The sequence below is a fragment of the Rhineura floridana genome, chromosome 16 (assembly GCF_030035675.1).
Source record: "Rhineura floridana isolate rRhiFlo1 chromosome 16, rRhiFlo1.hap2, whole genome shotgun sequence".
In the NCBI taxonomy this organism is placed as follows: domain Eukaryota; kingdom Metazoa; phylum Chordata; class Lepidosauria; order Squamata; family Rhineuridae; genus Rhineura; species Rhineura floridana.
In genome coordinates this window covers 31535895-31563710 of record NC_084495.1, presented here as the reverse complement: position 1 = coordinate 31563710, position 27816 = coordinate 31535895, and the positions used below count along the sequence as shown (strand labels likewise).

At 39.6% G+C, this 27816-nt stretch overlaps 1 protein-coding gene across 9 annotated transcripts; it reads left to right on the top strand.

Moving 5' to 3' along the window:
- Positions 1–966: 966 nt before the first annotated feature.
- On the top strand, positions 967–26543 carry FMR1 (fragile X messenger ribonucleoprotein 1). Of its 9 annotated transcripts, none has more exons than XM_061598401.1 (16): positions 969–1748; positions 7961–8013; positions 10732–10825; positions 13506–13577; positions 13832–13980; positions 15190–15283; positions 15376–15492; positions 16031–16201; positions 16288–16366; positions 17695–17804; positions 20455–20517; positions 22537–22623; positions 22888–23083; positions 24269–24412; positions 25045–25127; positions 26044–26543. In XM_061598401.1, the coding sequence occupies exons 1-16, from the start codon at positions 1698–1700 to the stop codon at positions 26152–26154; spliced, it is 1674 nt and encodes a 557-aa protein (XP_061454385.1). In that variant the 5' UTR covers positions 969–1697; the 3' UTR covers positions 26155–26543. The 9 variants fall into 9 exon arrangements, with proteins under 9 accessions (XP_061454389.1, XP_061454385.1, XP_061454382.1 ...); XM_061598398.1 differs by having other exon boundaries at positions 970–1748; positions 25993–26543; XM_061598399.1 differs by having other exon boundaries at positions 972–1748; positions 24233–24412.
- Positions 26544–27816: the final 1273 nt, after the last annotated feature.

Genomic DNA, 27816 nt, shown 5'->3' with positions numbered 1-27816 from the left:
ACCAGCAACCAGTGCAACTCCTTCAGCGCTGAAGTGATGTGATCTTGCCGGCGGCTGCCTTTGATCAGGCGCACCGCCGCATTCGGAAGTTGCAGCTTCCAGACCGTTTTCAAGGGTAACCCCATGTAGAGTGCATTACAGTAGTCTAACTATAAACTGCTTAGCCTCAGGGTTCGCTAACTCCCCCCCCCATGGACCATTTGAAAATTGCTGTAGGTTTTGGCGGACCACTTAATGATTTTTCTGCCTGTTGTAGCAATTGGAATGCAGTGTGCTAATGCTGTTATTTTTGTATTTTTCTTCTATTTCTTAATCTTTTTTATTGTATGACAATTTAAATTCAAACTCATGCCATGGACCACAGATCAGTTTTGGAACACCTGGCTTAGAGATTTCTGTTAAAATGTGAAGGTATGTACAAGTTGGGGTGTATACCCTAACTTTTGGGGAACTGTAGTTTACCTTTCCAAGCACCTATAACCAACTACAGTTCCCAAAATTCTTTGGGGGAAGTCATGTGCTTAAAATGTTTGCTGTGTACACAGGTCTGAATAAATAAACACTATAAAAATGTCTCCACTTGAAAAAAAACAAAAACCTCTTCATAAATCGTTTAAATTTAATTCAAAAATATATATTTAGATAGACTACACTCCACTTTTCTTCACTGAAGGAAACAATTTATTTCCTGCTTTTCACCCACATATAACTCACCCCACCCAACAAAAAACTGCCCGCCATTTCCTTCGAGAGCGCTTTTTAAAATCCAAGAATCCCCTCCCCCTCAGCGCCATCTCTATCGGGATTGGGGGGGGGGGGTTGTAGGTCCCAAACATTCCATTGGGCAGAGCTGCCGTCGTAAAGGAGTCGTGAAGGAAGGAGGAGCAAATGGCCGAGCGACCGGGCCGTTGAAGAACGGCGCGTGCGCGAGAGAATGAAAATGTGTAGGGGGGGACACACGCCTGCGCGTGAGCTTCTTTCCCCTCCCCGATTCTCGTTTTGTTGCGCGAGACCACAATTCGTTCGCCGTTGGCCGCTTAAAAAGAAAGAAGAAGAAAAAAAGAAAAGTCGAGGTTTCGGCGCTCGGAAGCTCTCGCGTGACTACCAGAGAAGGCTTGAGCGAGACACACAAACACACACTCACAGAGCGCGTTAGTGCGCAGGCGCACGCGCGCGCCTTTCCCTCCTCTTCCCTCTTTTCTCCAACCCCTCCCGCACCCATTCGCTGCCTTCCCTCCTCCTCATCCGCCGCCGCCGCCGCCGCCTTTGGGGCCCCGCCGCATCACGTGACGGCGCCAGGTTTTTAATGTTTACATTCGAAGCGGGCGGCCCGCGGCGGCGCCCCTCCCCCGCTCCCCGCCTCAGTCTCCTCAGCGGCCGCCACCAACACCGCCACGACCTCCTCCACCGCCACGACCTCCTCCTCCGCCACCCGGTGACCGTTTCGCTTTCATTTCCGGGCGGCAACAACTACCACCACCACAACGACGCCGACGGGCCTCCGTGAGAAGGAGCCGCCGCCGCTGCTGCTGCTTCTCAGCCTGAAACACCGCCGCGGCTGCTACAGCCGCCGCCTCCACACGCCTGTAAGGGAAACGGAAGGAGGCCACAAGAAAGGGAGCCGGGCGGTGGGCCGAGGGCCCTGCTGCCCCTCCGCCTCGTCCGGCTGCCCTATCGCCGTTGCCGACGCCGCCGACATGGAGGAGCTGGTGGTGGAGGTGCGAGGCTCCAACGGGGCCTTCTACAAGGTAACGGGATGCCGACGCTCCGGCCGCGCCTCGGAGAGCGGGGCGGCGGCGGCTCCTCTCCCGTCTCTCTTTTTCTGGTGCCTCAGGCCCCTGGAACGCCGCTGGGCCTGACTGGGAAGCCAGCCCCGTCCCCTCCACTTTTTACACACACAGAGACACACTCAGGTCTGGGAAGGGGATGGAGGAGGGGGACAGGAGTCGCCACAAAGAAGAGGTGCCTAGGTTTTAAGAGGAAACGCCGCCTGCCTCGCTTGTAATTCGTTCACTCCTCATCGCCGTCCATAGTGATGTGCAAAGCCCCTGCTGCACCCCTGCAGATAACGGGGCTGGGTGTGGATGGAATGGTTTTTTAAAAAAGAGGCCTGGCCTAGGGTGGTGGATGAGGAAGGGGTGGAGGGCAGAAGAAGAGACAAGTTAGTCGCAGGCGGCATGTTTGGGAATACCAGATGCTGGGCATCGTAGGAGGGTGCTGAGGTCCTGCTTGTGGGCTTCCCCGTTAGGTGCTCTGGTTGCATGCTGGATTTAGATGGCCCACTGGCCTGCTACAGCAGGTTCTTCTTACGTTCGTCGATTTATGGGGTGGCTGACTGGAGGAGACAAGGGGGAAATTGTGGGGAAAGAATTGATCGTGAGTGCGTGTGTATGTCTCTACCCACTCTGCCTGGCTGTTATGTCTCACAGGTATACAGCATCCCTTCGCTGTTGGGTTTGTGCATGCGTGTTATATGCATGTACTATGTTATGTGTACTGGCTATTAGATACTAATGGATGCACTTTTTTTCTGTACACACACATCACGTTGTAGGAGGCAGGTCTCTTGGAACAGGCTGTGGGGGGAGGAAATGCTGACTTGGGCAGTTAATGGGATTTGGGTGGGGGGCAGAAGTTTATGGGGTGACTGACTGGAGGAGGAAGGGGGAATTGGTGGGGAAGGATTGATTTTGGGAGATGAGGGAGTTGTGTGTATTTACACCCACTCTCTGGCTATATCTATGTAAATGCACACAACCCTTTCCCTGTTGGTGTGTGTTACCTGTCTGTGTATACTCTGCAGATACACACACTATGCATGCACATACACAAGATGTGGGACTCTTGGAAGAGGTTGGGGATGGAGAAAATATTGAATTGGGCAATTGCTAATGGGACTGGGATGGGGAAGCCTGGTTTTGACTAAAGGGTTTATGAGGTGAGTGGGTCGGAGTTTAGTAGTGGCAGAGAGTTTCTTTTCTTAGGTTATCAAGGTGAGCATCCAGAGAGTCTTAAAGGGTTATTACTTTCTTTGAAAGGTGAAGAACAAAATCTGGAGAGGGGCAGGACTAACTTTTAAAAAGAGCGAAGTGAAAGGGAAGGGTTGCTGGAGACACTAAATTGAATGGGGGGATCCTAGCAAGTGGAGTAGATAGTGTGTAGCCTTCAGTGGTGAGACAGTCTTTTTTTTGTTGCAGCAAAGTGCATCCAAAATTGGTAAGAGTTGGGCTCTTTTAAAATGGGTCACCATGAGCACATGAATTGCATAGCATAATAACTTTCTGCTACTGGGTTTCAGTTCCCAGGTCCTCTTTCTGGTGGTTTTATATGTTTGCTTTCACAAAATATTCACAGCAACAATATTCAGGTATTTTCCTTCTTAGTTTTGGCCATATTTTGAAATCAAAGATCTGTGGTATATTCCTTGTGATGCAGCCACTATCTTATTGGAATATTGGACTTGCTGCATTTTATAGGGGAGGAACTGGCTTAATGGTGAAATGGACACATGAACAATCATTTATTGTGAATTAATGAATATATAATTTAAAGACAATTCAGTAGTGTCTTGATTAATCTTCTGAACCTTAGTTTGCTTGAGAAAAAAAAATAGACATATTGTGGTGTCTAGTACCCCAACTTTCAAGCTGCTAAACTTACTTAGATTCTCAGAAGACAGAGGTGGAGTGCTTAAAATAGTTTGCCACTATTAGAGTTGATAGTTTTTATGAAAAATAGAAGGTAGCTTTTAAGGTTATAGTTTTGTACTAGTAGATGTTTGGGCATCGCAGCTTGTAGCAACTGTGTAGCTTCTTTTGGTTTCAAGCTTTGACCAAAAGACTTATTAGCCACTCAAATGATCTCTTGGCTTGACTAAAACGAATTAAACAGGCCAGACCTAACCAGTAGCTCTAATAGAAGCTGCTTGCCATAAATGCCTGATGGGATTTTCCATCTGAAGGATGTAGAAGAAACAAGAAATAACTCAGGAGTTAATTTTTGCAGAAATTAGCTACTTGATATTTCCAAACAAGACAACTGTTTCCAAACATTAAGGCTAATGTTAGTGTCTAAGCAAGGCAGCTGACAGCTATCCCTGGAAGTTGCTGATACAGTTTATTTCATGTGATGAAATTAGCCCGAGTTTCTGTCTTGTAGAAAAGCTAGCTTGATTCCACTTCATATTTCTAATAGTCTTTGATGCATTAATATGTGGAAGTAGATCCAATTTATTTCATTGGATGCTTAACTTCAAAGTGAGCATATTTAGCGTCAGGACTTTAAAGAGCTACCTATTTTTTGCTGCATGCAGTGTGGTATAAGTTCCATTTTCAAGTAATCTGTACTTTAAAGGGCTTGGGAAAGACAATTTGAAGTTCAAGGTGCCTGAACAGAAAAAGGTACTTTTTCAGTAATAAAAACTGGCAAAAATTAAAATTGTGACTAGTGAGAGAGAAATGAGAGACTGTTGGTAGACAAGGGGATCAAAAGGACAAAATATATGATCTATACTAGTTTGAGAGTTTATAATCTTCTCTCTTCCCACCAATTCTCTAAATGGGCATGTTTTCAATTTATATTATATGTATATGTTTGTTTATGTTCTTGAGCTGCAATATCTACCATTAAATTGATTTGACTTTCTGTATCCTGGAGCAATCAGCAGGTTAATCTTGTATGATTTATCATGATTTACCGCTTCTAAGGGGGGTACTTTAGAAGCTGTTTGCCCATACTGTAGCTCCCAGACAGATTTTACATTATTTTCATCAAATCAGTGTTTAAACCCAAAGACAATAATCATTTCACTGAAGCACACACACTGTCATTCTCAGTTCCCAATATAGCAATCGCTCTAATACTTTTTAGGGTAAATTTTGTTGGGGTACAGTTTCAAAGCTTATTTTTCTAATCAGTTGATCTTTGCTAAAAGGAGTATGTTTGAATTTAGGTAATGTTTTTTCACTATGGACATAGTGATTCTTAATTCTTTTCTATTTCAGGGCCACTAATGGAGGCTTTTTTTTCTGTATGGGAGGGCATATGCAAATATTACAAATTACAGTTAAAGAGTTATATTTGTTCTGTGACTGTAATGCAGGGAAGCAGCCTGCATTAATAGAGAAAATTACATACTCACTTTCTTCCATGTGGAACTGTTGAGTGTTATCTAATGCTAGTCCTACTCGGAGTGGACCCATTGAAATTAATAGCTGTGACAGGCAGAGTAATCCAACTCAGGGGAAGCCAACATAAGGGGTGCCAACGCAAGAGAAGCCAGCGTAAAATTCTGCTCATCCAGTTGTCGTTCAGGATCCTCTGGGTTGACTGCTGGCTCAGCCGGGAGCTGTGTACAGGGACCAGAAAGTAAAAGCCTGCTGTCCCAAATACGCCTACCAGGGAGTGAGCCCTCTCCATTGACTTTTATTATATTTATTTTCTTAGAACAGCCTTTTCCCCCAGCCTGAATTGGGACATGCAGGAGTACTCTGAACACAAGTTGGATCTGGCCTATATCCCCTCACCTGGGCCACTCTCCTGACAAGCCCCAACATGTCCCCCAGAACGCCCCTTTTTTGGGACTTCACTTATGCCAGTCTTGGCTGAGCCAGGCTGAGGGACTTATGCTGGTGTAGCCTGGCTGAGCCAGGGTGCAGCTAACTCAGCTGGAGAGCCACTTCATCCAGCTCCCCTCAACCTGGCCTAAATGCGAGTTGGATTGTGCCCATAGATCCATTAATTGGATTCCACCCTTTGTTTTCTGGATGTTTGAGTAAAGATGATCTGCAGTGGCTGGGCAGTAGCTTCACAAGAAGAAAAACTTTAAACAAAGTTTTTTGCTTTAATATATCAGTAATAGCATGATGCTTTCCCTGCCTACCTTTTGCTATCCTGTATTTTCCCTTTTCTTCTTCCATGTACGGTGCCTTGCAAAAGTAGTCAGACCCCTGACCAGTGCTCTCATATTACTGAATTACAAATGGTACATTGTAATTTCATTCTGTATGATATTTTATTATGAAACACTAAAATTCAAAATCATTTATTGTAAGCTGACATTGGTTTTATGTTGGGAAATGTTTGTAAGAAACATAAAAAACTGGAACATGTTGTTTGCATAAGTATTCAACCCCTATGTTGTGAAAGCTCCCAGTTTACTCAGATGAAAGAAATTGCCCTGTCCAAGACACAGTTACCTTACCATTGACCTCCACCTGTGAACCATTAAAGTTGCTATCACATTGTCAGGAGAAAAACCCTACTGTTGAAGGATCATTGGTCAGGCAATGGTTCTGAAGGAACATGAAGACCAAAGAGCATTCTACAGAAGTGAGAGATAATGCAATACAATGCATAGATTAGGAAAAGGGTACCAACTGATATCTAAGTGTTTGGATATCCCAGTGAGCACAGTTGGATCAATAATCAGGAAGTGGAACCTGCATCACACCACCCAGGCACTGCCAAGAAAAGGCCATCACTCAAAACTGTTAGAATTGCTTTTAATGTTTTCTTTAATAATATGTTTTAACCCTTTTTTTGTTTTTAAAGCTTTTTTAAAATGTTTTTAACGTTTTGTTTTAATGTATTTTAAGGTCTTTTTATGATGTTTTAAAGTGTTTTTAGCGTTTCTGTTTGCCGCCCTGGGCTCCTGCTGGAAGGAAGGGCGAGGTATAAATCAAATAATAAATACATAAAACTCCGTGCTCAAACAAGGAGACTTGTGAGAGAAGCCACAGAGAGGCCAACAATCACTTTGAAGGAGCTACAGAGTTCAGTGGCTGGGAGTGGAGTCATGGTGTACCAGTCAACCATATCAAGAGCTCTGCATAACACTGGCCTGTATGGGAAGGTGGCAAGAAAGAAGCTGTTACTCAAAAAGTACCCTCTGAAAGCACGTCTGAAGTTTGCCAGAAAGCATGAGAGTGCCGTTGCTGTGATGTGGGAAAAGGTTTTGTAGTCAGATGATACCAAGATAGAGCTTTTCGGCCAAAACTCAAAGCACTATGTGTGGCGCAAACTTAACACTGCCCATGCCTCAAGACACACCATCCCTACAGTGAAGTGTGGTGGCAGCAACATGCTGTGGGGATGCTTCCCATCAGCAAGGACTGGGCATCTTGTTAAAATTGAAGGAAGAATGGATGGAGCAAAATACAGGGAAATACTCTTAAGAGAACCTGCTTCAGTCCACTAAAAAACTGAGGCTTGGGAGGAAATTCACTCTTTCAGCAGGACAATGATCCCAAACACAAGGCCAAAGCAACATTGGAGTGGCTCAAGAACAAAAAAGTGAATGTCCTACAGTGGCCCAGTCAAAGCCCTGATCTCAATTCCGTTGAGAATCTGTGTCTCTCTTTGAAAATTGCAATCCACAAGCAATGTCCAACCAACCTGAATGACATGGAGTGAATCTGCCATGGAGAAAGGGCCAAAATCGCTCCAACACTGTGTCCAAAGCAGGTACATACCTACCCCAAAAGACTTAAAACTGTTATTGCAGCGAAAGGTGGCTCTACCCAATATTAATGCGTGGGGGTTGAATACTTATGCAAGCAACATGTTTCAGTTTTTATGTTTCTTACAAACATTTCCCAATATAAAACCAATGTCACCTTACAATAATTGATTTTGAGTTTGTGTTTCAAAATAAAATTTTGTAGAGAATGAAATTACAGTGTACCATTTGTAATTCAGTAATATGAGAGCATTGGTCAGGGATCTGATTACTTTTGCAAGGCACTGTATGTTTTATGCACACAACCCATCTTAGGGCTTCTTCTAAGATGCTTATGGTGTACATAAATTCTTGGCATAGTCAAGAACCTACTATATTATGTCAGTTTGGTGCAGTTAGAAAGAGTGCTCTGAGTTTCAGTATTGTACCATTAAGATAAGTCTTTGTAATTAAATAATATCTTAATAATACCTTTTGTAAAGTGTTCCTTTTCTTTTGCAGGCTTTTGTGAAGGATGTGCATGAAGATTCAATAACTGTTGCATTTGAAAATAAGTACGTATGGCCTTGATACTGACTTGTATAGTAGAAGATGAACTTACAAATTAAATATATAATCTAGAAATATAGTAATATTGGGGTAAGCTAGCATTTAGAGTTTGATATTGATGTTTCTCTTGAGCCGTGCAGTTACTTATGCAGATGGTTGCCTGCTTGTGCTAGTATTTTCTTTGGAACTTGAAGGCACTTGGTCAGGGGCGGTGTTTGTGGCAAATGCATGAAGGCATTTCTCACAGGCATATCCTAGACATTAAACTTATGGGGGGGAAACTTGAGCTGTTATACCCATAAGCAGCTCTTCCCCTTTAGAGCCACAGCTCAAGAGTTCTGTGCATAAAGATCGCTATGTAGGTTGCCTTTTGGATATTTACTCCAGGAGGGAGGCAAGATGTCCTAATGCTATAGAATAGTTTATAACCTGAAGAATTCCTGAGAAGTTTCATAGATGGAGACAGACTTAAACAAGCACCATGTCTGTTGAAATTTTAATCCATTTCATCATAACTGTATACTAAATTTTGTTTCTTAAATTATTAAAATACCAATGCAATGAATTTGCCTTTGGTGGATGAATTACACTAATGTAAAGATTATTGTGTATACCGCTTAGAGAGTTTTATAATTAAGCAGTCTATAAATCTTTCTCTCAGAGGAAAGCAGTGGTAAACCACCCCTGAATACCACTTACCATGAACACCCTATTCATAGGGTCGCCATAAGTCGGAATTGACTTGAAGGCAGTCCATTTCCATAAATCTTTCTAACTAAAATAAATCCAAATTGCAGCTTCAGTTACTCCTTCGAAAAGCTACTCATTGAACATTAAAAAAAGTTGTGTTTACTTGTCTGTAGTGAGTATTTCTTTCTTGTTCCAAGTGTGGATGTCATGCGGTTCACATATCTGAACTCACTGATCCAGTTTGCATATTGTGGTAAATCATGGTTTACCATGAACCTACCTTTCTTGTCGTTTGTCTCCTCTCTGCTAGACTGTGGAGAAAACAAACCACAGTCCCTGCTTCATACAACTAAACCAGAGATTGTGGGTGCTTTCCTGCGTGGGTTTGCAGGGAGGGGACAAACAACTGAAAGGAGCAATCCAATCCCAGTAACTCATTAACTGGTTTACTGTGACATGCAAATGAGCAGAGTTTGGAAAAGTTACTTTTTTGAACTACAACTCCCATCAGCCCTATCCAGTGGCCATGCTGGCTGAGGCTGATGGGAGTTGTAGTTCAAAAAAGTAACTTTTCCAAGCTCTGCAAATGAGTCCTCTGAAAGTGTTCTATCTTGACCTCTTATATGAAAGAGTGCAAAACTCTTAATAGGAGTGTGCATTATTGAAATCAGTTAAACTTGCTTGAGATACAGTTAGGGCAGGGCACTCATATTCTTCCTCTAACACTCATTACTTTTAGTAACATACTATAATGCTTTTTGCATTATCTCTTAAAATGATTGTTCAACATTCTCATGTTTTTTGTATAATTATTGCAAACCTGGAAGTGTTCTGAGCCACCTAAATCAGGATATATTTTGTGACAAAGAATTAAGTTACCATGATTATTAATGGAAAATGTAATTATTCAGAAACCTATTTTTTTTTATTTTGAGGACTTTGTATTGGGGCTATTCATTGCAATATGCTTGATTTTTAAATAAGAATTTATGTTCTTGAAATAGTGCTTCAGATGGCAATATACTGCTCTATCATTGATTCCCCTTCCGTTGGAGTTAGTTCAAGAATCCATTGTGCTATGACTGTTACTCCTATATCTTGAAAGGGGGATTGTGGGATTTGCACACTTTAAGGCATTTTAAATCTCCAGTGCACAATTCATTAGTCATTTGTATTAAATTGAGAGGGCCACGCTGCTACATTTGAAACACATGTTACATTAGGCATAATCCAAATGGAGAATGTTAGGTTCTTCCTCTGTTTCAAAGGAGTTTTTCACTTACTGACAAAATGCAATTAAGCCATGCCAGAAACATCAGAGCTCTTATCAAGTGGGTAGTGAGAAAACTTCTGATATCTCCTCCACCAATCTCCACCTGTTACCCTACTTCTCTCTCCACCACATCAGATTCTTCGTCTTTTAACTCTTATTTTCTGGCACCTTTTTTGTTCCCCAACTGTAATGACTTCAGCACCCCAGATATCTCGCACTTTCTTTACATGCTATAGCAAGCTCTCTTCCCTGAACTCAAAATCTAGTCAAAGGAGAAGTAATGCCAGCATGGTGATGCAATCATTCTTCTGTCTTTGATATTCTTGGACTTGTGTGGATTATACAAAGAATGTAAAAAAATATTATTTGGAAGTCTTCTGGGGCCTACAAATAGGGAATAGACTACAGCTGGCCCACAGGCCTAATGTTGTGTGGGTTTTCATTTAATTCTTAGTGAAAGACAAAGAGGATTAATCTGGGACCAATGAATAAAACTGCTTTCAGTTAATTTTTAAAGAAGCCTTCTATTGACTATTTCAGAATTATGAAGATATCTTGCCCTCATTGCCCACTCTTTCCAAGTTAGTACATATAATCATTTATTACTCTTTATTTTGAGTTTGTTCAGCTTTTTCCAGCTCACAGGGTTAGGTCTTAGGTAAGTAATCACTGGCCACCCATCTTTAATGAAGTGGTATATTTTCTATCTCACTTGGTTCAGTTACTTTTTAATAGCCTAGGTGGTTGTTGTGTGTTTCAGCTGGCAGCCAGAGAGACAGATTCCATTCCATGATGTTAGGTTTCCTCCACCTGCTGGGTACAATAAAGATATAAATGAAAGTGATGAAGTTGAGGTAAGTACTGTTTTAATCCATGTGTTCAAGTGAGGGAAAACATTAATAAAGATAACTTTTAAGGTGAAAATAGCTATTTTAAAGCATTTTGGGCCACATTTTTAGGCAATGTGTCCAAAGTACATTACAACCATAACAAACAATGCAAAAATTTAAAACAAACTCCTCCAATTTCCTTATAATAATAAGAGAGCCAGGAAAACTAGCCAGAGTCAAACCAATAAGCATCACTCATGGAAGACCAGTTGAAAAATGTTGGTCTTTGGAAACCCCTGCAGTGTAAACCTGAAGGAAGGAATTTCCAAAGCTGTAAGGGCACCATAAACAGAGCCCATGTGGCCACCCACCTTACTAACCAAGGTGGGGTAGATCACACCAGAAAGGCCTCCGGATCAGATCTCAGTGTATTGGCAGGATGTTGCAAGTGCATACAGTCCAAACAGTACTTTCAATACTATCTTGCTGATTTTTCCTAAGAATTCTCATTTTTCTGAGTATGCTTGGAATCTTATGTTGAGAATCTTTATGCACTTACTAGTTAAGCACTGATGGAATGTGCAGGATGAGAAATAGTGCATTTGGATTCCAGAAGCACCAAGGATATTGTTTTTAGCAAAAATGTAATTCTTAAGTCTTCCCCAAGCCCCTTTTTGTCATCTGGGGCTTAATTTGTAAAACACTTCTTTTTAAGAGAAACAGATAGCCTACCAATATGAGGCAATTTAGAAATAAGACTGTAAAAAGGTATAAAATGTTATTTAGTTAAATAACCTTTGTATTTAATTTGTATGTTTGTATTAGTATGCTGCCAGAGCTTTCTGTGGCTGTATTGGGGGTGGTTTTATTATTATTATTTAACAATGTTATAAGTCTCTTGGAGACCTTCAGTTAACAAGCGTCTTAATACATCTAATTAACATATTTTATTATAATTAACATAGTAAATCTACGTTTAGTTACCTTCCACAACTACAATAAAAAGGTGTAAATAGGAGTGTGATCCATCATTTCTTTACCTGTCAGATCATTTGCTGTTGCCTGGAACTCTTCCTAACTGTGGCTTCATTTCCACATGCAGCATGTGCTGAGAGCTTCTCAGAGATATGTTATAATGCTTCCTTATGTGAAGTTGCTGCTGCTTTCACTGCAGCAGAAGCCTGGGCGACTAAATTATGTGTAGCGGAGATTGTTGCACATCTCACCTTGCAGCATCCAGCAATTTGTTCTTCAACCTCTAGAATGTGACTTTAATCAGAGAGTAGCTTTCATGCCAAGGACCCGGAGCAATGATGTGGGTTTACTAGAAAATTTTGAATTGGAAAGTTTTTCATTGACTTAATTGTTTTGGCTCTAATTTAGCATGCTATCCTGCCTTGTGTTTAGTAAACAGTTGCAAACATGCCATGTTTTCATGTTCTATAAATATTTCAAGCATTTTCCCAGTCACCAAAATTTATTTGGGCTGCAATAAAGCACACAGTGTGGTTTAAATGTTATATTCAAGCAAATTCAAAGCTGTACATAAAAATGCCCGACAGCATGATCATCTACATGTCTAATTAGAAGTTTATCCAGTTGAGCTGAGTTGTTCCATGTAATTGGTTATAATTTCAGCTTTAGTTTTACTCAGACAAATGCACATTCTGCCAATATGTTCAATAAATGTGCCTGGGGGTAGAAGGGTTGTGCCTACTGACCCTGTTCCCCAACTTCCATGCATTCAACTGAAGGTGAGAACCTACACTATGCACAGCTGAGATCCTTGGTACAAACCCTTTATGCTTATAGTTGTACATGCTTAGAGCCATTCTCAGCTCCTACTACCACAGTCCTGTGCCCCTGATTTCCACATTGCTGTTAACGTGCTTTGCAACCAACATGAGTTGATCCAGAATCTGTTCACTGGATGGGCAGATGATATTGCCCAGATCAAAAAGGTCCTTTTAGAGTGCAAGGAGCTCCTAACAACCTTAATAGATCTGATGCTGCACCACTCAAAAATGGGCTGTAACTCTAAAAGCAGCAAACTCTATTCACTAGCTGCTGAAAAAGGATCTTATCAACCCATGTTGACTTTTCAGCAAATGAGTTCCCTACTCCAGTGTTAACACCCCGGACCATTGAGTAAAATCCCTGACAACAGGAAGTAAGGATAAATCTACTGAAGACTTTCCTCTTTCAACAAGTCTTTTAAGTAGACACCTTATCCCAGTCTAGGTCTGTGTTGGAATTGCTTTTTAAGATGCTTTTAAAGCTTTTTTTTTTAAAGATGTTTTGAAATATGTTTTGTTCTGTTTTTTTTAAAGATATTTTGTTTTAATATATTTTAAAGTGTTTATGATGTTTTAGAGTGTATTTACTGTTTTGTTTGCCGCCCTAGGCTCCTACTGGGAGGAAGGGAGGGATATAAATTTAATAAATAAATAAATGCAAGAAGCAAGGTTTCTGAAATAAACACCTGAAAGAGTTCAGTAACAGTAGCTTTGGCGTTTGAGAAGACCTTTTACATCGAATGTATCAGAATGGTTCTGGTTCTAGGGTGCAGATAAATAATATGAAGGTCTTTTTAACTCTTAATTTTAATATAGTGGGGGCATTATTATTGTGGAATGCTGCTTCTCCACTAGGTGACAATGTCCTTGCGTAACGATACAATGTTCTACACTATGATTTTGTTTAGGTTTATTCCAGAGCTAATGAAAAGGAACCATGTTGCTGGTGGCTGGCTAAAGTCAGAATGATAAAGGGTGAGGTAGGAATATATATATTTTAATATTCTGGCATTAGCATGTTGCGTGAAGTTTCTGGATTTTAAGTTCTTGTAGGTCTTCTTTCAAGTACTCCCCATTTATTGGACATCTTTAAATAGTCTTAAGTTTAAATACATGTTGTTGTAGCTTCTCCCAAAAGTAAATAGAACTGCCCTTTCATAAATTAGAGTGCAATCTTAGCATACATTACTTCTCAGTTTAACAATGTCTTAGACAATTTTGTTCTTTTTATTAGTTTTATGTAATAGAATATGCAGCCTGTGATGCTACCTACAATGAAATTGTAACAATTGAGCGTCTAAGATCTGTGAATCCCAACAAACCCGCAACAAAGGATACATTTCATAAGATCAAACTTGATGTGCCAGAAGATTTAAGGCAAATGTGAGTATAGAGGTCTTTTATAAAAAGTTCTAATCAAGGCTAGGACTGGGGAGGGCAGCTGTGAGAGAACTAGAAAAGGTCCTCAAATATAAAGATGTATCACTGAACACTAAAGTCAGGATCATTCAGACCATGGTATTCCCGATCTCTATGTATGGATGTGAAAGTTGGACAGTGAAAAAAGCTGATAAGAGAAAAATCAACTCATTTGAAATGTGGTGTTGGAGAAGAGCTTTGTGGATACCATGGACTGCAAAAAAGACCAATAATTGGGTGTTAGAACAAATTAAACCAGAACTATCACTAGAAGCCAAAATGATGAAACTGAGGTTATCATACTTTGGACACATCATGAGAAGACATGATTCATTAGAAAAGATGATAATGCTGGGGAAAACAGAAGGAAGTAGAAAAACAGGAAGGCCAAACAAGAGATGGATTGATTTGATAAAGAAAGCCACAGACCTGAACTTTCAAGATCTGAACAGGGTGGTTTATGACAGATGCTCTTGCAGGTCACTGATTCATAGGGTCGCCATAAGTCATAGTTGACTTGGAGGCACATAACAACAACAACAAATACATAATCCTTGTATTGCATTATAGCGTTTCAGTATTTTCCAGCAGAGCATGCATAACCTGTTCACCTGTTTATAAATTGTTGCAACTGAAGTGGTTTGCGAAAGTCCTGAAAGGCGTTGGGCATAGCAACATGACATTTAATTAAAATATTTTATTTATAGCAAGGTAACTATGAATGGGAACAGTTAAGATATTAAATTGTTTCTGCCACTATTTAATTGCCTATTTATGCATGAACCAGGTAATGAACCAACTGGTTAAACCAAATGAAAGTATGTAAGCATAAATCCAGCTTCCAGTGAAAGCTTGTGAATTATTTCAGCGTTGGTCATTTTGAAAGGCGTCACATTGCAGCCTGTGTGAACATGACTTTGAGCTCTTTTTTCTAGACTATGTGATGTTTCATTGTTTACAATGAGGTTGGTCAGGTGAGAAATACAGCAGAGCTCTTGAATGGCTCCTATGTTTCCCTGTTCCGTAGTACAGTACATATTAAATGATAATGCAGTTTTGTGATTGCTTTACAATAATAAGATTTCGTTAAATGCACATCTAAAAGTACATGTTACAATTGATTGAATATTGGTTAAATAAACACTTCTGAAATGTTTTAACTTTGTGTTTTAGGTGTGCTAAAGAATCTGCACACAAGGACTTCAAAAAGGCAGTTGGGGCATTTTCAGTAACGTATGATTCTGAAGCTCATCAGCTCATAATTTTGGTAAGTATTTCTGCTTTTGGGATGTATTCAAACTGTCTTACAATGCAGGTGATATTGATTAAAGATCTCTTGTCTTCCCTGCCATTCCTTAGTCTATCAATGAGGTAACAACAAAACGTGCAAATATGCTCATTGATATGCACTTTCGAAGTCTTCGCACCAAGTTATCATTGATAATGAGAAATGAAGAAGCAAGCAAACAATTAGAGGTCTGTATCTGTTTTCCCGTATCTGAAAAACTGTACTAAATCTCTAGTAATGTTGTATTTGTTCTACTGATCATCTCAGTGGGGTGGTTTTTTGGTTAAATTGTTATTTCTCTATCGCTACAAAGAAATGATCCACGATAAAAATGTTAAGAAAATGATTCTGAAAACAATTCAAGTATATTATTCATTTAGCTTATTAGCCTACTCTATCCCAAAACTTCATATCTAACTCGCTGTTAACAGTAGCCCTTGAGCTAGGTCACTATAGTTTCCATTTTACAGATTGGAAAGTGAAATTGGTTCACTTGCCCAAGAATAACCATTGAGTCCATATAATTTGAACCCAGGTCAACATTTGTGATGATGAATACCCTAAAATGCTAACAAATTATGTGCATGTAATGGTTTTGCTAGCTTAACTGATTTTATTTGGTACTTTTAAAATGCTCACTGCAGCTGCTGTCTTGTGATGGGTTTCTTTGTGTACTTTGAACTTCCTTAAAGTTTCAGTTCTAACCAAGAATGTATTTTTCCACAGAGCTCAAGGCAGCTTGCTTCACGATTTCATGAACAGTTCATTGTACGTGAAGATTTGATGGGTCTGGCCATTGGCACTCACGGTGCTAATATTCAGCAAGCCAGGAAAGTACCAGGTGTGACAGCTATAGATCTTGATGAAGACACTTGTACATTCCATATTTATGGGGAGGTGAGTTGCATCTGAAGTACTGTTTTTTCACAAAGCTCCAATTCTAAGATACTGTACTACAGCTGTTTTAATTACATTTCGTATAGGATCAGGATGCAGTGAAGAAGGCAAGAAGTTACCTTGAATTTGCTGAAGATGTCATTCAAGTCCCAAGAAACTTAGTAGGTATGTCAGTTTGGGCTATGATTTTGAAGCTAAATCAGTATTCTTCTTTCTTAAAAAGAGTAAAGAGCTACTTGAAAGCTTAGATAATCTATTTTTTTAATTTAGGTTTTATGATAAATGTGTTTTGGGTTAAGATAAAAACCTGGCATTAAATTCTTTTAAAACTCTATGTTTACTGTCTTCAAACTGAATGGTGACTATGTATCAAACCGATTTAAGTTAAAACATACTTTTCTGTGCAAAAACAGGATTTTTCCTGGCTTCTGAGATTAGACATTGCAAATGACAGAGCAAGCAATGTCTTTTATCTGTTACCTGTGGGTCTCTTGCTGGATCCAGGGACTAGCAAGCTATCACAGGCACTAGATCAAGGAGATGCTATCCTGTGTATCTCCAGGATCATCCTTCAAGCCCACATGGATGATCTTGTGTTGCTGTTTTCTGTCCTTCGGCTACCTGAGTTCTGCAGCTTGTTCATTTCTCAAGTTATGAATACTTGACTTGGTAACTAAACAGCATGATATTTACTTTCCATCTCTTTGAGAGTGACTATTTTGTCCATTGACTGCTAGTCCTTGCTTATCAGTCTTTTTTCTATGTTGTTTCTTGCATGTTTACAAAAAACTATTTGAATCAAGAAAAAAGGAAAGGAAAGTTATATGAAATAATGGTTACAAGTTAAGTAGTTAAATGAAGTCCAAAACTTCACATATATTTATACATCTTTTCTAACCTCATGTTAACAAAGAAAAATAATTATCATAATTAATCTCTGTGGGATTCATATTTCAAATCATTATGTAACTACATCTGCTAATTTTCTAATGTTCCCCATGACTATATTGGGTTGAGTAGAACATACGACTGAACTCCATCCTGAGTTTTATTAATCCAGTATGCAATAAATAAAGAGCATTTCCCTCAGGAAACATGTTGCTGGCATGCAAAGTCACTAAATCAACATGTGGCTGAAACTTCCAAATGGTTGCTGAGAGACATTTCTCTCTTGCTGATGTTGATGCTGACCTTCCTCTTTCAACAAGCCTTTTAAGTAGAGACCTTATCCCAGTCTGCATCTGTGTTGGAATTGCTTTTTAAGATGTTTTTAAAGCTTTTTTTAAAAAAGATGTTTTGAAAGGTGTTTTGTTTTAATATATTTTAATGCCTGTTTTTATTACGTTTTATAGTGTGTTTAGTGTTTCTGTTTGCCACCTTAGGTTCTGACTGGGAGGAAGGGCGGGATATCAATTTAATAAATAGTAATAATAATGTTTCTACTTATCTGAGAGGAATTCTAAAGACTAGATATTCTGTACGTTTCTTTCTAGGAAAAGTTATAGGAAAAAATGGAAAACTCATTCAAGAGATCGTGGATAAATCTGGTGTTGTGAGAGTGAGAATTGAGGCTGAAAATGATAAAAATATTCCACAAGAGGAGGTATGTGAAGTAAATGGAACTTGTCTTATATGTTGTTCGCATATTTTTTCCTGCTAAATATGGTTTTCCTGAGCACTGTATATTTTTGTTCTAAAACCTCTACTTACAGGTTCTAAGTTATTGTTCTTGGGCTTTTTGTAATGCTGGCTCAATATGTGCCTTCTATTTAAATAAGTACTATGCTTAATCTTCCTCTATTTCAAGGATAATAATTTATAATGCTGAAGTGTACCATTTGGTACCCTCATTCTTCTTAATCTAGAGAAGTAGGTCACTATTCCTATTTTAGAGACAGAGAACTCTTAGTCAGGGAGAGGGAAGCACCCTAAGCAAAACCTTGGGCAGCGGTAGAATTTAAATTCAGATCCAAGTTCCACCACTAGTGACTGGAACATATTGCATAATACTGTTGAAAGCGGAAAGCTTTACTTCATTGCATTTGGGAAATATATATCCTGTATATTAATAGTGAGTTTATTCTCCCAAGTGTGGATCCTTATTTTGGCAACATAAATATCCAGACTTGGAGAATGGGTTCACCAGGCACATACAAGAAGGTATCACTCAAAACCTTCAACTGGTCCAAAATGCAGCAGCCAGATTACTTACTGGGGTTGCTTTTAGAACTCATATAAACCCTGTTCTAAAACAGTTGCATTGGTTGCCAATTTGTTTCCGGGCCCAATTCAAGATACTCGCGTAACTGTTTAAAGCTCAAAATGACTTAGGCCCCCCAATATCTCAGATACCATCTCCTTCCCTACAGGCCTCTTGGGTGTTAAGATCAGCAGAGGGAGCCTCTGCTATGCTTTTAGCATTCACCAACAACTGTATAGCGAAGGTCCAAGGCACACATATGTAGCGAGGGAATTCCACATTTAGGAGCTGCCACAGAGAAAGCCCTCTCTCAGGCTACCATTCCCCAAACTTCTCAGGGGGGCGGAATCCTTATTTTGCTTTCATAAGTATTCATTCTTGGAGAATGAGTTCACCACTAGGTATCACTCGGAACCTTCAGCTGGAAGTTTGGGGGATGGTAACCTTTGCGGCAGCTTGTAAGTTGTGGAAATTTCTCCCTACAGAAGTGCATCTGGCACTTTCGCTGTACAGTTTTGGGGAATGCTAAAAACACCCCTCTTTACCCAGACCTTCTGTACCTCAGATATGTTTTCAGGACCCACCCTGCTCCTGGAATGTTACGCGTTTTAAAGGTTTTTAATACTGTATTTTAAATTTCTGTAACACACTCTGGGGCCTCATGGTGAAGGGCAGGCAAATAATAGCAATAATAATAATAACATCAGCAGGCTTGTGGGAACTCCCAAGGCTTGCAGAAGTACAATGAAGATTGATTGTGCTCTCACTGGGCATAGAATGCTAACTAATTTGGGGGTGGGGGGGGAGAGAGGATGAAATGGAGAATCCTAGACGAGGCTGGCTGGAACCTTGAACAGGACCACTCCATATGGCAACATTTGGTGGCAAATCCAACTGGGAGCATAAAATTATGAAAGTAACCTTGATAACAAAGAGTTATAATGCAAACTGGCTTTTTCTAGTTTATGAAAGGCATGTATGTAAACATCAAGAGTTGCATTTCCAACTGAGAACTTAAGCATATTTCACAACTTAGATTTTGAAGTTGTTTTTATAGCCTGCTCTATCTCATGGGCTCAGAATTGCTTAATATAATTTTTTTACAGGGGTGATTATATCCCCAAGGGCCTTGTAATCTAAAGAAATCTTAACTGCTTAAGGGAGGTTTGTGCATCACAAGGTCAAATTAAACTAAACATCTTTTTTTAAAAAATCCATACCACATCACTCCAAAAAGTCATCCAAAAGGCATTGCTTTTTGCGGGCAGCCACCTGTAAATGCATATTCATTGGAAGATGCCCTGCAAGGTGGAATGGGAATGAAACAGACTGAGTCCCAGGTGTGGTAGTAGTCTTTGGAGCTCTGGCCAAGAAATGGTGTTAAAAAGTAAAATTAGTCCTAATGGCATGTTAGTCATTTACCTTCATCTTGTAGCAAACATCTGAATTAATGATAATACTAAAACTCTGTCCTGTTGGGAGTAGGCTGGCCACACTGGACCATTACAGAATTTCTTTGGAGCTATAAAATTCAAGCAAAATTGAGCACATTTAGGCCTGTGTTTGGACCAATCCTGCACAACTTGTGACCCTCCTTAACTGCTGAGTTATGTGCAGTGGAACTTAGTCATCTGTGCGGTGGTTTTTTGATGGGAGGTTGCTGTTAGAAGTGTGTGGCTGCATTTAACTTGGTGGATCACAAGTAGGTTTAGAGTTCAGTAAATTGAATATGGCTTACCCTTTACATTGGCAGCATCGGTGCAATCCAGAATCTCATGGATACCTCTCTTTCCAATTAAAGAAAACTTAATGTACAGTTAAAGTAACTATGTGACTATGTCTGGAAAAGCAGAAAGTAACTGCTGCAGAGAGAGATCCACACATTCTAGGTTCATAGCTGTGAAATTGGGCCCATACCTATTCATAGTTTTCAGTTGCAACTTTAAAAGGTGAATTGCAGTACTGTTACCCTGTCAAGTTTTGAGTTGAAGGTTCTGTGTTAACGCCTGTGTATGTAATGACATCACTAACACGTGCATTCCTTACGCTGCAGGCGTTAGTTGTGTCATCAACTGTAGCAGGGAGAAAGCAAAAACCTGAACTCAAAACTTGGCAGGTAAGAAACATTTCATATTTTTCTTAAAAATACATGCTTTTATGAGAAATTGACTGTAATCAACTTGGCTAATGTGTGATTAGATGGGTATCTGCTAGTATCTGGCAGATTTCTCATTTATGGAATAAGCTCATCAATTGGCCAAAAATACAAGCATGAAAGGTTTTAATATTAATCCTAAAATTATGATATTGTCACATGAGCTGTTTTAGTCTGTTCCTACAAATCTGCTTATTACACTTACCGTGTGAAAACCACTTTATTAAGAAGCCTCCTCATGGGCATCTTTGTTGGCCACTGTGATAACAGGATGCTGGACTAGATGGGACTTGGATCTCATCCAGCAGCGTGGTTGTTAACCTTAGAGGGTCTGGATGGGAGTCATCCATGAGTAATGTTCTGCGTGCCATGAAACCCCTCCGCCCTGGGCCCGGCTATGAGAATCTGTTCCTGGTGTTTAGTCAATGACAAATTGGGACTGCTGTTGATGTACCGCCCTCTTCATAGGCCTGTTGTGAAAATTCTGCAAGGCGCTTTGATGACAGATTGTCTGTCTCCATGTGAACATGTGTTGCCATTGATACAGTGGCACACTTTCCTGGACTGTCCAATTTTGTGAGACCAGTTTCAGTTATTGATGATTGATGTAGACAAGACTTCTGCAGCTCTGTAGCGTACTGTATGCTGTCTCTACCCATACCCATCCTGTCTAGTTTGTGCCATCCATGCAGCATTAGCTTGGGTGGATCCAGTATGTTATCAACACTAGCTGGGGTGGTCCCCACTGTCTTAAAGGAGATGGCAGTGCAGCCACTCCTGAAAAAGCTCATTCTAGACCCAGAGGTTTATTCAGACTACCACCCAGTCACAAATACACCTTTCTTAGACAAGGTGATCAAGAAGGTTGTAGTAGCAGTTTGGCTGCAGACACCATTGAATGAAGCAGATTATCATGACAGTTTGGATTCAGGCCCAGTTTGGGGACAGAATCAGACTTGGTTGCCCCAATAGAACAGGAAACCTTTGGAACAAGGGGTATGTGACCTTATTGATTCTATTGCACTTTTCAAAGGCTTTTGATACTGTTGACCATGGTATACCTGTGGACTGTCCCCATGAAATGGGGCACTGTTTTATAATGGTTTCACTCCATTTATGAGGTCACTTGCATTGAGTGGTATTGGGTGACTGTGTCTCAGTCCCTGAGAGTTAATCTGCATGATGCCACAGGCCATGATTTCCCCCAGTGCTATTTAATATCTATATGGAGCTTTTGGTGGTGGTGATTAGGGGGGTTGGGCCAAGGGGTTACCAATATGCTGATGATACTGAGCTCTATTTTTCTGTACTATCTGAATCAAAAGGGGCTGTGCATGTCCTAAACTGCTGCTGAATCCTGACAAAACTAAAGATACTATGGATGGGTAGTTCCCAGGTCTAGGAATTGGGTTGTATACCAGCTCTGGATGGTGTTTCACTCTCTCTCAAGGAGCAAGTGCCTAGTTTGAGCATGTTGCAAAATCCATTATTGTCTCTAGAGGCTCAGGTGACCCCAGTGACGAATTTCAGTTGGCATGGACAGGGATAGCCTTGCCATAGTGGTTCATACGTTGATAATCTCATGAATAGACTACTGTAATATACATTACCCACACTTTCCTGTACTCTGATTCTTACTTTTTGGACAGTGCTCAGTTTTATTTGTGATCTATTGTTTTGTGTTTTAGTCTAGTTTGTAGGAATTTTTACTAAATGCAATATTTTTATTTTTATGAAAACTGCTTAGAAATTGTTGGTTTAAGTAATAAAAATAAATAAATAACAAATAACAAGTATAAGCCTTAAAACATGTGGTCTGGAAAGTTGTGGGTATTTATAATACTTATTAGCAATGCTATTCTTAATTGTTTTAGTTACGAAATTGCAATTGTTATGTCTTTGCGTGGAACCAAGTTACAAATTATGCAGTGTCATTAGTTGTATAATCTGAAAACCCCTGATTCTAAAATTGCTTTCCAGGGAATGGTCCCATTTGTCTTCGTGGGAACCAAGGACAGCATTACAAATGCCACAGTTCTTTTGGATTATCACCTCAATTATTTAAAGGTGAGGGGAAAGAATCATACTGAATTGCCTTTTGGGGGAGTAGGAATGCTGGCTTAAACAGAAACTTGCAACATTTTCCATTCATTAAATAAACAAAATTCTTAACTGAATGCTAGATGACTGATATAAAACCTTAGTTTATCATCTATTTCTTAAACCAATTTTCGAAGAAGTCATACCTTTTCAAGATGCCTATCTTACCAAGGCAGTAAATAAGATTGGTCAAAATAGCAACAACTTCCTGTAATTCACTTCTTTGTTTAGGAAGTGGATCAACTGCGTTTGGAGAGATTGCAAATTGATGAACAACTTCGACAGATTGGGGCTACTTCTAGACCACCACCAAACCGCACAGATAAAGAGAAAGGGTACATGACTGATGATGGCCCAGGCCTTGGACGAGGTAGCCGACCCTACAGAAACAGAGGGCATGGCAGACGTGGACCAGGCTATGCTTCAGGTTGGTAACTTGGAATGTTCAGACTTGTATCTTTAACTCTGACTTGCTATGTGGCTTTCTTTATTCGGTGTGCTAGCTTCTGGAATTCGTGTAAAGCAAGCAGTAAATTAGTTTGAGCATGTTTAAAAATGTCTTTGTCTCTGCAACTCATCCACAAATGTATATTTTGTACATTATACCTGTGAAACCTACAACATTCATTGCCAGGTTCATTTAGTTCTTTGTCAAGTTAGTGTCCATTCTGAAATACAATGCAGGTTAAACTTCTGTAAAGGCACCATCATGGTAACTTTATAAACATATTAATCTCTTTTGAATTGAAAGTCATGTCTCGAGTTCAAAGCTCCCAGTTTCTCATCCAGTAAGAAGAGCTTGGCTTGACTACCCATATTTAGGTGGCAGGGTTCTCAGTTGTTGCTGTGTGCTCTATAACCAACCACAAATTCAAGCATCAAATGCACCAAGGAAGACTTTTATCGTAAACCTAACATTGTGATATTGTCACATGAACTCTATTGGTCGATGCCTACAGACTGTTGTAAACATAGTTCAGTCTACACCACTGTTCTTCAGCCTTGGTCCCCAGCTGATTTTTTTTTATCATTAATTTTATTGGTCCCCAGCTGATGTTGAATTATAACTCCCATCATCCCCAGGCAGCATGGTTAAGGATGATGGGAGTTGTAGGCAATCAGCATCTGGGGACCCAAGGTTGAAGAACACGGGTTTACACTTTATACTCACCACATGAAAGCCACTTGAAGTAGTCTCAACTTAATGGCGATAAGCCCTTCCATACATTATTGCTACTGTGTGGAACTCTCTGTGCATGTAACGTAACCAGAACCTTTACTGCAGCTATCCCAAAGCAAATTTAAAAAAACAGAACATTGGATAAATTCTTTCTCATTCTTCGCTGTAGTGAATACAGCTGAGATCACTTTTCTGAAACAGATAAGCTGATTAAATTAATACAAAATAGATTTTTACTTTTACACTGTCCTCATTGAAAAATACTATAGGAACAATCAGAAATTATTTCCTTAGAAAGAGACTAGTTTTAACCAGTGGTTCTTTCAGTTGGTTGGTTTTCTAAAATATTATGAAAACAGACTGTGGTATGTCTTGGTTTTTTTAAACTCTTGATAGGAACTAACTCTGAAGCATCAAATGCTTCTGAAACAGAATCTGACCACAGAGATGAGCTTAGTGACTGGTCGTTAGCCCCAGCAGAAGAAGAGCGTGACAGCTACCTTCGCAGAGGAGATGGGCGGAGGCGTGGCGGAGGCGCACGCGGTCAAGGAGGAAGAGGTCGGGGAGGTTTCAAAGGTGAGTCTATAACGATTAAACCAAATTGGCAGAGGAACTGTTAGGACCTTTACTCAAGCCCTGTGCAGCTGGTATGTGTCTGAAATGAAGGTCTGAAGCTTCTAGGTGTGCCAAACAAAATTGTAACAAAAAAATCCTTTAAAACGGAAATCGGGTCAAAACCATGCTTCATATGAACTGAGGAATGAAAGTGGCAAAGTAGCACTGGCATTTCCCGAAGGGGAAGAACACCAAAGAGAAGTACAACATGGTACGGAGAGCTATTCACTCATAAGAAAGCCACCAGGTCTGCACAGGTGCCAAGCTCGTTGCTTCCTACACAAGTATATATCCTTAAAGTTGCATAGCATGGAACTCATCAAGGCAGATTTGCTACAGGAGAGGTGTGATCTCCCCAACCGACTAATTAGAGGTGTTCCTCCCCCACCTTTTCCTAAAATGTTTTGTGGTTTTTGTCTGTCTTAATATGTTGCCATCTGATTTTAACTAGAACTGTAGCAGATTACTTTATTTATATTTATATAATTGCTTTTCTACCAGTGTGCTTAATGCAGTTTAGAATGATAAAGTAAGATACAAAAGACAAAGCAATAAAATGGAAGAACTTTCTAAAAGCCATGTTTGATTTGCAGGAAATGACGAACAGTCACGAACAGATAACCGTCAGCGTAATTCAAGAGATACTAAAGGGAGAACAACAGATGGGTCACTTCAGGTAAAAAAAAGTCTCACCTATGTACTGATAACATCCAAATACAGGGTGTTGCTGTTACAGTCATGGAGTGATACAGCTGTGCATGCCTTATCCCTACATGCATAAGGAGTCCCCCCCCCCCAGCAGCTACTGTGCCTGTATCAGTCATTGGAAGTCCACTTCATTAAATATATAGGATGATATCTGATAGGTTCTGTCTGCTAACTGAAGGAATCCATTAGCAGAAAGGGGGAGCGGAGGTGATTTTTTGGCAATTCCCTCTTCAACCCCCTATGTCCCCCTAAATCTGCTCCAGAGCAGATTAGAGGGGCACCTGGGGCTGGACTGAAAGAGGAAATTGCCTAAAATTGCGTCTTCTCCCCCCCCCACTGATGGTTATCTTCCATCAGTGGACAGACACATTGGATGCCATTATTTTTTTAAGGTGCCTCATTTCAAAGGATCAAGAAGGCAGTAATACTTCCAAACAGTTGACGTAACAAAAACCCTGAAGTGCATTAGATGAATCCTGTTTCTAAATAAACAAAAATCACTGTTTAACTTTGACTATTAAATGCCTGCCCATATAAAATCTGTTTGTATTCTATTTAGATTGTAGGTCTGGGTTTTGTTGGATTTGTATAGGAAATGCATTCTGTAGAGTAACTGTAATAGCTAGGATACATTATGTACAATTAAATGTTGCAGGAAATTCTGACCTATATACACTTCTTCATACCTAAACGCTATTAAAAATACCTCGTTTGGGTTCCTCTTAACTGTACACTTCTATAATATATTTCATTTAGGGGAAGGCAGGGGAAGAAAAGTGTTCCTTTTTAAATTATCAAAGGGGTATGCTTTATAGAACTGTAACTTGTTTCAGATCAGAATTGACTGCAATAATGAAAGGAGTGTCCACACTAAAACATTACAGAATACCTCCAGCGATGGTAGCCGGCTGCGCACGGGTAAAGATCGTAACCAGAAGAAAGAGAAGTCAGACAGCGGGGATGGTCAGCAACCATTGGTGAATGGAGTACCCTAAACTGCATAGTTTGAGAAGTCATATTTCCTAAACTGTTCAGTAAATCTTATTCCACATTAGAGAAGCATATTAGGCCAAAGACAAGTAGTAGGCAAGATGGCGCAGGGCATGAAATGAATATAAAAAGTTCTGTTCGCCTTTTTTAACATCAGCAGTATGCAGTTTTTTCAAAATAAGACATTATACTTGCATTAAAAATACCTTGAACTTCTGGAAAAAATGCTTTCAAGTACATATTGCACTTCAAACAATGAGAGAATCCTTTTGTTTGTTTAAAAATACTGAACTGTGCATTGGTATTTCTGTTCAGTTGTACCATTTTAACGCATCTGGTCAAAATCACTGCTAAATTTCAATTTTCAGAATAAATAGTGTTTGCGGTAATCAAATTGGGCTTCTGTTTTCAATCTGTTAAAAAAGTTCCTCATTTTAAACATAACAAAGTTATGTTTTATGTCCTGTGTCAGCTCACATTTTGGTTCACTTTTTCAGTATTTCAGTGAACCTGGATATATGTGTAATGTAACTAAATTGTCATTTGCATTAGCAAAAAGTTGTATGATCTGTGCCTTTTTTATATCTTGGCAGGTAGGAATACTATATTTGGATGCAGAAATCAGGGAAGATGAGTTGGAAACACTAAATGTACAATATATGTAGCAAAACTTCTCCACCAATTAGTACTTTATTAGAAGAATGCATGCTTTCCATAATTTTTTTCCTTGCATAAACATCAAGTTAGGCAGTTTATAAGAATAGGAAATTTATTTTGCACTGAAGATAATGGCAGATCGTGTTGCTGAGATGGTGTGTTTTGCTTTTTTTTCCTTTTTAGACAGAACAAGAGAAGTTTTTTAAAACACATTTCCATTTGTGATAAAGCTAATACAATTCATGGTTACTGAGGGAACAAATTGTAACTTGTTCATACGTTAGTAGTGTGTGCCTCCTGTTTGGCCAGAGGACCAATTTAAAAGAGTAGCTTTCTTTTTAGTTCCCCTACAGCTTTTGGTATTGTTTAAATTTGGAATCTATCTCAGATGAGATAGGAAGGTGATTACTATATATGATGCTTAGTAAAATTCAGGGATAGTGTAGTTTTAACAGCCTTGGAAATAGAACAGTCTTACAAGGTCTTGTGAACAAGTAGATTCAAAACATGTGACTGAAGTTGGCATAAAGTTTAGTTGCCCATAATAGGGGGTGGGGGATGCTTTCTATTTCTGATCATGAATGAAATTTACTTGCAAAAAAAGTGAAATAGGACCTTCATTTTAAGCTATTCTATTTTTATTAAAATTACTCCAGTAGGAGTGTTGCTGATTATGTACAGAATTGTACAAACTTGGCCCCTGTCTCTGCATGTGCTTTTTTGTTTCTTTGCTTTTTTAAAAAAAAATTCCTTGCATACAAGCAAGCATATAAAAATGGCAACAAACTGCACACAACTTAACAAATATTAAAAAAAATGTCTTAAATATTGCCAAACATTAAATGTTGATTTCTAGTTATTTATTTTGGGGGAATGTATAGTATTTGAAAACTGAAATTGGTACCTTGCACACATCATCTGTAAGCTGTTTGGTTTAAAATACTGTAGATAATTAACCAAGGTAGAATGACCTTGTAATGTAACTGCTCTTGGGCAATATTCTCTGTACA

Excerpts from the sequence above, each read along its gene's own strand:
- FMR1 (XM_061598397.1), top strand. The coding sequence starts at position 1,698 with ATGGAGGAGCTGGTGGTGGAGGTGCGAGGCTCCAACGGGGCCTTCTAC. Across the intron at positions 20,518-22,536 it reads CTGAACTCAAAACTTGGCAG|GGAATGGTCCCATTTGTCTT; the intron begins GTAAGAAACATT and ends ATTGCTTTCCAG. Across the intron at positions 22,624-22,887 it reads ATCACCTCAATTATTTAAAG|GAAGTGGATCAACTGCGTTT; the intron begins GTGAGGGGAAAG and ends TTCTTTGTTTAG.